At 42.7% G+C, this 10,476-nt stretch overlaps 4 protein-coding genes across 4 annotated transcripts; 1 reads left to right on the top strand and 3 right to left on the bottom strand.

Annotated features, from left to right (window-relative positions):
- Nucleotides 1-105: 105 nt before the first annotated feature.
- On the top strand, nucleotides 106-3,066 carry AK88_00504 (uncharacterized protein; the record flags this gene model as incomplete). Its single annotated transcript, XM_012478155.1, has 2 exons — nucleotides 106-224; nucleotides 405-3,066. The coding sequence occupies 2 exons, from the start codon at nucleotides 106-108 to the stop codon at nucleotides 3,064-3,066; spliced, it is 2,781 nt and encodes a 926-aa protein (XP_012333578.1).
- A 678-nt stretch (nucleotides 3,067-3,744) lies between these two features.
- On the bottom strand, nucleotides 3,745-4,866 carry AK88_00503 (uncharacterized protein; the record flags this gene model as incomplete). The annotated part of the gene is made up of 4 exons (XM_012478154.1): nucleotides 3,745-3,834; nucleotides 3,931-4,105; nucleotides 4,254-4,345; nucleotides 4,450-4,866. The coding sequence occupies 4 exons, from the start codon at nucleotides 4,864-4,866 to the stop codon at nucleotides 3,745-3,747; spliced, it is 774 nt and encodes a 257-aa protein (XP_012333577.1).
- A 531-nt stretch (nucleotides 4,867-5,397) lies between these two features.
- Nucleotides 5,398-6,896, bottom strand: AK88_00502 (uncharacterized protein; the record flags this gene model as incomplete). The annotated part of the gene is made up of 2 exons (XM_012478153.1): nucleotides 5,398-6,303; nucleotides 6,498-6,896. 2 exons carry the CDS (start codon nucleotides 6,894-6,896, stop codon nucleotides 5,398-5,400), a joined length of 1,305 nt encoding a protein of 434 aa, XP_012333576.1.
- Nucleotides 6,897-8,384: 1,488 nt separating this feature from the next.
- AK88_00501 (uncharacterized protein) lies at nucleotides 8,385-9,279 on the bottom strand (the record flags this gene model as incomplete). Its single annotated transcript, XM_012478152.1, has 3 exons — nucleotides 8,385-8,639; nucleotides 8,894-8,987; nucleotides 9,128-9,279. The coding sequence occupies 3 exons, from the start codon at nucleotides 9,277-9,279 to the stop codon at nucleotides 8,385-8,387; spliced, it is 501 nt and encodes a 166-aa protein (XP_012333575.1).
- Between the last annotated feature and the right edge of the window lie 1,197 nt (nucleotides 9,280-10,476).

Below are 10,476 nucleotides of genomic sequence, written 5' to 3'. Positions count from 1 at the left end.
TTTTTTTTTACATTCATGTTTGCTTCCTTTTTTGCTTCCCTTTTTGCCCCCTTTTTTGCGTCTTAATTTGGCTCGTATTTGTGTTGCTCATTTCCCTTTTTTAAAATGAAAAATTCTGCCCTGTGGCGCATCGCGGTCGCCCTGCTGCTGCCATGCCTGGTGTCTCGAACGAGATGCTACGTGAATAACGACGTGGTTAAGTTCGGGGAGGAAAATTCTTTGAAGTAAGTCCAACTGGGGTCTAGTCTGGGTCTTGACTCGGTTTAGCTGACCATTATACTTAGAAGAAATGCACGCGTTTGAGCGAGACTCACCGCGCGTTATTTGTATTATTTATTTTAGTATTATATTTTTTGCTAACCTCATGTAACACTGCTACGCGATCTGTTTCCCCCCCTTTTCAGTTGCCCCGAGGGAAGTCTGTACATCCTGCACTGTGAAGTCCAATGTATGAACGCGAAGAAGCGAATCATCCACAGGAGTTGTATGGCTGAGGTGGAAGCCAAGTGCATGGGACACAGCACATGCAAATATTATTTCGAATATGTATTGAAGAGCAAAGCCCAGAGTCTGCGAAATCAAAACGAAATAAAATTTGAAGAGTGTGTTGAATCTGAAAAAAATGAAATAAAAACATCTACGACATGTCTTTTGAGTAACTCCTTTTTCTTAGAGGAAAATTATATTCAATATTTTTTTTTTATTAAAAACAAAAATGAAGAACCAATCACGTGCAAGGATGGAAACGTACAAGTAAAGAGTGCCCTTTTACACTCTCCCTTTTGTAAAATTAATTTAAAAGATGTTACAGAAGTGTTGAAAAGGCAATGCGATAATAATAAGGAGTGTCTAATCAACCCTTATGTTTTACAAAAGGATACCCTGAATGAGAAGGACCAATGCTACATTAACAACTCGTACATCTCGCTGAATGTGGTTTGTACAAGGGAAGGGGAAGGGATGTCTGAAGTGACCATGGAGAAGGGAAAAGGTCGTGATGAGATGGGAGAAGGAAATAATGATGCGGGTCGTGATAAAAGTGAAAGTGGGGACATGTTAAACGACAACGATGATGACGACGCGTTGAATGAGGAGGATGAACTCAGAGAAGTAAATGATGAAGTGAATGGCATAATGCAGAGCGATGAAACATTTACAAACAAAATAAAAAAAGCAAAGACAATTCTTTTATCGCAAATGAACGAACAGGTAGGTAAGAAAAATGCCATTTTTAAATTATTAGGAGAGGAAATTTCAAAAATGCTTATGAACAAATATGAACCATCTGATCTCAAGGATCTGCTCGAGGACAGGTACAATGAAATGAAAAGAAGCTTAGACCAGGATCTGTATTACATTTATTTATTAGAAACACTGAATATTAACAAAATGGATGATGTCGATATAACAAGTCTTCAGGATAATCTTGCGAATGTGTTGAAGGAACAAATGGAACAACTTAAACAAGTGGAAAACAGTATTAATTGGTTAAGGAAGAAATATCTCTTCATATATAATGAAGCAAAGAGTAAAGACATGAAAGACATGTTCGATACAAATGTCGATCCTGTGTTGACGTATGAAGACTTTGCTCATGGAAATGGGTTAATCTCGGCAGATATTTTTTTTAAGTACAAGCCAAATATTCAGGCACTCCAGTTTAACAAAGCCAACCCAAGTGATACGGAAAAAGGGGTTGAAGAAGAAGAAGAAGAAAAAAAAAAAAAAAAAAAAGAGTACAAAGACTTATTGGAGATTGACACACTGGATGATTACAACAGGAAGAATAGAATCGTCGATATGAGAAATGGCTTGGTAGAAAATTTAAAAAAGCTGTATTATGAAAAAAATGCTATTTTTAACAATTTAGCTAGCTGTATCAAATCCTACTGCTATAAGAACCCACTGAACCTGAACATGTTGAGCCATGCGCTTAAGAGTAATTTCGAACATTTGAAGGAGGAGAAAATTACCGACCCTGTGGAGGGTATTGTCAAGTATTTGGATAATGTGGGCGTGAAGAGGGACTCGCCCGCGGGTACTTCCCCCCAGGTAGAAGGAGCTGTTGGTGACGAAGCAGCTACCGACGGAGCGGCTGCGGAAGGGGACACTACCAACGAAGCGACTACCGAAGGGGCAATTGCCGAGGTCACCCCTCTGTGGGAGAAGAACAAGCGCATCCTGCAAAAGCTCCATGCCTTGCTGCACCTGGGATACCACCAGGCCTACGAAAAGGAACTTCAAATCGACGAGAGGGTAGAAAAATACACCGCGTTGAATGAAAAGGCTAAGGAGTACAACCTAAGTCACCTCTTCAATGAGAGCGACAAGGTGTTGAAGAAGGTCGCTCTCCTCACCAGCGCCAACGAGGAAGACGGGCAGGTCTTCGGACACCAGGCCTCCTCATTCGATGTATACAAAGAGGAGGATGCAGTAAGTGTGAAGAGTGGCGAGACCAGTAAGAAGGGCCACGTCACAAGTGACAATGCCGCGGGGCAATATGCTCATTCAAAGATGAACAAAAAAGAAGAACAGGGAAAGGGGAGCAATACTGATGAAGAGGAAGATGATATGAATTACTCCGATGAAGGATACGAGAGCGACGAAGAGGACGCAAATAATAAGCTGGGCGAGACGGACAAGGGGGAGGAACAGAAGATGGAAACAGATGAACACACAGATGGTGTACATCCCGCAAGTAAGAAAGGTGGTGACAAGAATGGAGCCCTCGACCATGCGGGAAGAAATGATGAGGATGGCGAAGAGGACGACGACGAGGAAGAAGCAGCTCATAAAGCCGATAAGGATACTAACCCCCCTGGACAAGTGGCCAAGCCTGCCGAGGCGGATCAGAATGATGTCCCGGTCAAAGGCGAAGATAGCGACGGTGCAGCGAAAGCGGAGGAGCAACCCACAGGAGAAGCAGTGGTGAAAGGCAACTCGGAAGGAGCCATATCGGCCCTGGACACTGAACAGAAGGGTCATGATGGAGGATCCTTGTTCCAGGGCCTGAGCAAACTCTTCCTAACCGTATTGCCCATCCTATCGTTCGAGTTCCTCCTTTAAAAAGGTTGCACACGTGGGTTAATCACACATGTGTTTGTAATGTGTATTCTCGTCGGATGGTCAATTTGAACAGTTGTAGAAACCACCAGCAGGTGTCTCTCTCCCTCCTGGCAGTTATCTTTCTTTCTTTGTTTATTTTTTTTTATTTTTTTTTTTTTTATTTGACGATTCCTCCATATATAATTATGCTCACTCCATAAGAAGATGATTCTCCATTGTGGCATTTTTATTTTCTGTCAAATTGAAGTTTTCTTTTTAGTTTTTCCTCATTTTTTTAAGCTTTTTTTAGCAGCTTTAAAATTTTTTCGGGTTTTATTTTTTATTATTATTTATTTTTTAAGCTTTTCTGCTTTTTATATATTTGCCTAGTTTTATTAACCCTAACGTTGCTTTAATTCGTTTACTTGGCCTTTACTTCGCCTTTTACCTTAGTCTTCATTTTTTTTTTTTTTTTTTTTTTTTTTTTTGCAAATATATATCCCAATTTTGAATGATTTATTTTTTTCCTAGTTTTTTTTTTTTTTTTTTTTTTTTCAAATAGTATATAGACTTAAACTTTTTAGGAAAAAAAAAAAAAACGAAATGAAGACAGAGATGTAAAGTAAATCGGTACACACTTAAGATGAAGGGAAAAGCCTCTTCCCCATTGGGAAACCGCTTTTCATTTTTTCTCCCCCCTCAGAGCTGCAGCAGCCGCGTGAACTCGTCGCGCTTCCTCTGGTTGTTCTTCTTCAGCTTGTCTATTTTGTTCTGATAAATTATGTTCACCTGGGACAGGGTGAAGAGGTGAAGAGGCGAGGGGGTAAACGGTGCAAGGGAATAGAAGGTGCGAGAAAGCGCTACACTGCTTCTCATCTCCTGTACCTCTGAAATCTCCCGCTCCGCGTTTTTCCTCTCCTCCTCGATCAGCTGGTCCGTGTCCACAATTTCGCTCTTCAAAGAATTGTTGGCCTCCTTTTTGCGCTCAATTTCCTTGGACAACTCGCTCATCGTGTGTCTCCTTTCTATTTCCTTCTTTAAATTGAAGGCCAGAGATGACCTACACGGAGGGGACAGAAGGGGAGGTGCACGTGCAAAGCAGCCCAAGCAGGACAAAAGGGTTATGGGGGAACAGCACGTGGAGAATGGATCTTGCGAGATTTTTGGAGAACGCCGCATGCGCACCTGCACGCAAAGCGAACTCTCACCTGACCAATTTGTGGTAGTGGAAGAGGAGCATGCTATTGTAGTTGAACAGCTGCTTGAGGAGAGATCCTCGCTGGAAGCACGTCACGGAGACCTGCACGTGGTGGGGGAGGGTCGCGGTGGGGGAAGGCGCGCCATATGTGTATGGGGAGCTTGCCCACTGGCACATGGGGGGGAGGCAGAGAGATATGGACTTACCTGTCTGCAGAGCTCCATAAAAACGGACAAGAGGTCCACCAGAAATTCCTTCTCCATGAGCATATTCTTCACATACATCCTCGACACAATGTCTTGTATTTTTTTAAGACTAGCAATCGCGTCCTCCTCGCTTGTCACTCTACACACGTAAGAAATTTGGTCGACCTTTTTGTCCTTCACACATTTGAGTGGAAACATATTATATAGGGGCTCATTGAAGAGGGCATTTTTTCTATCATTTTTGTACAGAACATTTGAGCGTAAGTTTTTTCGAATTTCTTGTATGACGCGGACTATGTTCTTATCCTTCACACAGTTTTCTCCTTTAACACTTTTGCTTTCTTCCTCCTCATGCTCGACAAGAATGCAGTTGTCGTACTTTAAGTACTTGTTGTACCCCTCTAGGTAGTCCTTCATTTTTTTTCGCGCATTGTGGAGAGAAAGTTGATGCGGGGGGAGGGGACAAAAACGACCGCTTCGTCGTTACGCCGTTACGCCGTTACACGATTAAGCGCATTGGGGCAGCTCAGTGGGACGTTCGAGTTGTTCGCTCCACTTGCACCGCGCAATCCATGTTGTGTGCATGTTTTACACTTTAGGGTGTGGGTGGGGGTTTAAGAGGGAAATTTGCGCCATGCTTTTACGCAGGCACGCGCGTGATATGTGGGTATAAAGCCCCTATATATCGGCGCTGAAAAAAAAAAAAAAAAAGACATACACGTATACACACACGAATGGTGAACTGCTAACTCACCGGGAGGAGGCGGACACAAAAAAAAAAAAAAACTAAACAAAAAAAATTATCACATTATTTTTACACATGGAAAAAAATGTTGTGGACCTGCAAAACGGCGAAGCTTCACACTGGGACTGCGTCGTTTCGCTCGCCTTTGTTCGTCGTCCTCATAAGCGTAAGAATCATATTATGCCTCTTGGTCCTCCTTCACATCACATGATAATCGCTCCCTTCTCATATATCGAGCTGCTGACCTCCTTGAAGGGCAGGATGAAGGCATTGTTAACAAATATTTCGGGCTTCAAAATGACGTTCTCGCCCAGCACGCACATCCCTTCAATGCGTGACCAGCTTCCAACCCTGGACTTGGAGCCAATGATCGAATTCTCAATGTAGGAATACGAACTGATGGTGGAGTTGCTCATGACGCAAGAATTTTTGATGCGACATCCTTCTCCAATGGTAACGTTTTCTCCCAGAACGACGTTGTCTCCCAAGAAGCAATTTTTTTCTATGATCGTCTTGGATGATATCAACACATTTCCTTCCACTTTTGTGTGCACAAGAATTTCATCGAAGAGGTGGCTTTTCCTACGGGTGAATTCTTCCAACTCATTCATATCTCCAAATGTTATAAATAGGTTTTTCTTGCTGCCACTCTTAGCGCCCTTTTCCTTGTCCGTTATGCCGTAGCATATGAGGAAGTGGTCGCGCAGGATGCGCTCCTGCGGGATGGATTTTGTGTTGTTTACCTTGTCAGTACTTGTTTCGTTCCCTATTTCCCCTTTTCCTTCTCCGCCTCTTTCCTTATTTTCCTCCAAGTCCTCCAAGTATAACGCCTGTCCCTTTAAAAAATCCAGCGGCTTGCCAATGTCGGCCCAAAATTTATTTAATATGTAGAAATATAACATGTTATCATTAGCTAGCTGGGGAAATATTTCCTTCTCCAGCGACGTGTTCCTCATAGGAATGCGATTTAAGATTTCTTTGTTCATTATATAAATTCCTGCATTTATTAAGCTTGATTTAGGGACTTGTGGCTTCTCCTCAAACTTGGTAATTCGATTTTCTTCCGTTATGACCACTCCAAACGCTCTGGGGTCTTCGACCTCTTTCACCTGCACAATTGGGACAAAAAAAAAATATATTTTTTTTTTTGCCTGAACGATGCAGGCGAAATGGTAAAAACATGTGCGATGCACACGCTATTGTGTGTCCACAAATCAACACACAAGTTTGCAACCAATTCATATACAGACACAATTAACACATGCAGTGAAGACATACGCACTGCGCCCCTCTCTTGACTTACCAAAATGGTTAGTGGTGCATTGCTTTGCTTGTGAAAGCTCATCATCTCCAGAAGGGGGAAGGAGCAAATAATATCCGAGTTGAACACAAAAAAATCGTCGTACTTGCTCAAATACTTCTCTGCCAATTTTATTGGCCCCCCCGTGCCCAAGGGCTCCTCCTCAATAGAATAAATAATTTTAACGTTGTATTTTTTTTCCAAGTCATTCACAAAGTTCGTTATATGTGTGGGTTTATAAGCTATGGCCAAAATTATTTCTCTGATTCCACATCGTGCCAAATTAAAGATTTGGTGTTCTAGTATTGGTCTGTTGCAGAAGCTGATTAGTGGTTTGGGGGTTGTCAGGGTGAGCGGTCTTAACCTTGTGCCGTACCCCCCGACTAGTATCAGCGCATTCATATTCGCTCGCTGGCAAAGGAAGAAATGTTTATGTCACAAATACGCACCAAGTGACCCGCGTTACAGAGTACTCACAAATAAAAGAACATGTCCCAACAAACGACAGTTGCTGGGAGGGAAAAAAAAAAAAAAAAAAAAAAAATAGAGAGAATTGGACTCTCTGGCCGTAGTAGGAGATCACTTAATTTGAGCGGAGATACAAAAAAAAAAAAAAAAAAAAAAAACATACATACGAACAACCACAGGTGTTTGAGGTGCAAATAAAACTGATCAGGCGAATTATAACATACAATGAAAGAGCAAATTGGGAATTTTCAAAATGCGAACATGGTCGAACTGGGGCTGCGCAGACTGTGGTGGCAGCAATGAACCAAATGCAACAAAGCAAATGTCCACTCGGAAAGGTACATATAAAATTATAACAGGTTTAAATTAAGGCACTCATGGTGGCATTTTGCGTTGATCACTGAACCGGATTTGTATGTCCGGACTGGGGCGGGAAAGAGAATGGGGGAAACGTGTGAAAAAATTAGGAAAAAAACGCGAAAAAAAAAAAAAAAAAAAAAAAAGCCTGCTCCTTTGTGAACGTGTACAGGTGAAAACTCCGATGGGAAAATTAGTGACAACTGTCAAACGGGCATTCTCCCGTCGGAACGGAAATTTCCTTTGCCGACTTGGAAAACTGCGACGACGGCCACTGTTCTCTCAACTTCCGTTTGGCACACGTGCATGCCTTGGCTTTCGTAGAAAATACGATTGTGTTAATCATTACTGTTTTGTTTAGGCTTCCGTTGCATGCGTAGCTTACGTTGCACAGTTACATGCTTCAACTGTTCGCTTGCTGACTTATTCTTTCTTTGCTTTTTCCCTCAATTGCAAATTGTTATGTAGCAACGCAGGATATTTTAATTCGAACGCGCAATAATACATTTGTATGAACGTGTACATAAACATTTGCGCAAAAAAAAAAAAAAAAAAAAAAAAAAAAAAAAAAAAAAAATTTAATTATCAGGTGTTTACTGATCAATGGGTATGTGATTGCACAGCGGAACTAGTTCACTTCTTTACATGCTTAGTTGCGCATACGTGGGGGAACAGAAAAAAAAAAAAAAAAAAAAAGGGTTGATGGCCCAGTCAGTAGCGCTTTCAGTGGGTGGTAAACACACGTAAACATGTTGTTGGAGGGCTACACTAGGGAATACAGTCGAATCAGGCGTGATGAAAAACGCCTCTAGTTGAACATCAAGTCGAGGTAATTTTGGTCCTTGGCGTTATCTACGATAAAGAAGAAAAGAAGGCGTGGACATAACCCATATGTTCTTCTGTCTGCGCTCGTGTATTCTCATCTTAATCACTGCGCACTTGCGCGCGTTTGAACACGAATTGGTACGCCCACTTGCACACACTGCCTCGCAGTAACCCCGTGCAGGGGAGATGCCCTCCAGTCAGTGCAACAACTCAGTTGTGGCCGCGCTCGCCGCGCTCGCCTCACTCCGCGCCCTTACCTTTCCGCTTGCCGCCGTCCACATGCATAGCTTCCTTATGTGGAGTGCTTTCAAATAGCAGCATGTCAATGTTGCCCTTTGTCTTACTCATCATCTGCACATGGTCATGTGGTTTGTTTTCTTTTATGTCGAAAATGGTTTTCTCATTTTTGTACAATTTTGGAACACCTTCATCGAGAAGCTTCCCGCCAGGAGGTTCCTTTGTTCGCTTGTGGTCCATCCAACTGAGTCTCAAAACCTGTGCAGTGGGTCAAGTAGTTGTGTGAAGGGAGGACATAAAACGTGGAAACCGTGTGCAAGGTTGACAAGCGTATTTACACTTGCGGGAAAAAAAAAAAATTCTTAATCGTATTTTTCCCAACCGTGCGTATGACCATCCTACGTGCAGGGCTTTAGCAAGACATATCAACCACACATTACAGCTAGTGTACGTGTGCGTCATTCCATTTCTCTGAACAATGGTTTCGAAGAAGACAAGAAAATTTTATTTACCTTGGCGTATATACATGAATTCAAGCTGGGTATTGGCGAGGACTCTTCGCTGATATCAACCCACACAGGGGTGTTATTATGAATTATTTTAAATCTGAAATGGAGTTGGTGAAGGAGGAAGGTTGGGTAGGAGACGTAAATCGCATGAACGGTACAGGCACATATGTACATATACATATGCATATACATTTTCTCGCTCGTGTGTGCAAAACACACATGGAGGGAGCATTCAACCTGAAGTGGTAAGTGCCAGCCAAGGGAAACCCATTTCGTATATCATGTAACGTTATTGAATTAATCGGTTTGGGGATGTAAAAAACGTTTTGTGAATTTTTGTCCTCTTTGTCATTAATTATGTTGTAAAACACAACCGTCGTTTTGGCCATTTTGATTTCTTTCACTTAGGGTTCGCGGTGAGCGGTGAGCGATTCGCCGATCGTCGTTGTGCAGGTGGTTTACGGACGCGGTGGGCGCAGCCGTACTGGGACGAGTGTGGGCCAAGCAGTTATTCAAATTGGAGGTGGGGGTGAAGCGCACACAACTGCGTTGTGCATTGTACAAAGCCAGCTCGGGCGCTTTTACTTCATCACTGTGCCGCTTTTTTTTTTTTTTATCCCATGTCTAGGAAGTGTGAAGGGCAGCGGCGGTGGCAAAAAAAAAAAGAAGCGAATTGCCAAATGTATTTGCTTATATGTTTATGTCCCCAACGGAAGTTCAAAGTGGTTCAAATGGTGGATGGCGAGTTACGAAAAAAAAAAAAAATAATCAAATAACATTTTGCCGTAACTGCGAAAGCTCGGGCGGTGCTACACGCGTATGCCAGCGCACAGGTACATAAGCACATGAGGAGTTGGGCGCGCGTGTCGCTCATTCGTCACTCGCAATTTCACTTCGTCATTTGCCGCTCCCAATTTGTCAGTTGGCCCATTCACGGACACGTTCATATGTGTATTTTATTTTATTTTTGCTGCGTAAGTCCGTACGAGCAGGCGTGGGTGCGCATGGGATAGCCCTTCTCCACTCAGCGGCCATATCAAATATTAGTGCCGTTGTGCTCATTCGTGGTTCGCGGAGGCGGCGATCCTAAGGTCACTTGATAATGTGACACCCCCGGTGACATTCATGACGCAAAAGTCGACGCTTCGATAAGCAACCTCCCGGTTTCCCCTTAACAGCGCCTGTCTGATCGCTCTTCATGAACATGAAAAAAAAAACAAAAAAACAAGAGGACACTGAAAAATTTCACATTTTTTTTTTTTTTTTTTGTCGTGCTCAGTGAACAAGTGAATGGAGATAAGTGACACCAGAGGGTGTGTTTGCATCTCTAAGGGAGAAAAAAAAAAAAAAAAAAAAAAAAAAAAAACAACTTCGTGTAAGTAGTTTAACAACCTCGCGCGCGAGGATATGAACACATATATAATAAACTTATGTAACTTGATATATGTGCACAGTTCATGTATGGAGAGCTTGCCCACTGGCACATGGGGGGGTTTTGACTAAGAGCAGAATTGCGTGCGCACCTCCAACCCCCCCAACTGCAGCGCGCACTCTTGTTTTCACCATCGACGCCAATAGGAAGTGGC

This window comes from Plasmodium fragile (assembly GCF_000956335.1).
Source record: "Plasmodium fragile strain nilgiri unplaced genomic scaffold supercont1.4, whole genome shotgun sequence".
In the NCBI taxonomy this organism is placed as follows: Eukaryota; Apicomplexa; class Aconoidasida; order Haemosporida; family Plasmodiidae; genus Plasmodium; species Plasmodium fragile.
Note: the sequence above shows the minus strand (reverse complement) of the source record. Positions and strands in the feature narration are given on the sequence as shown.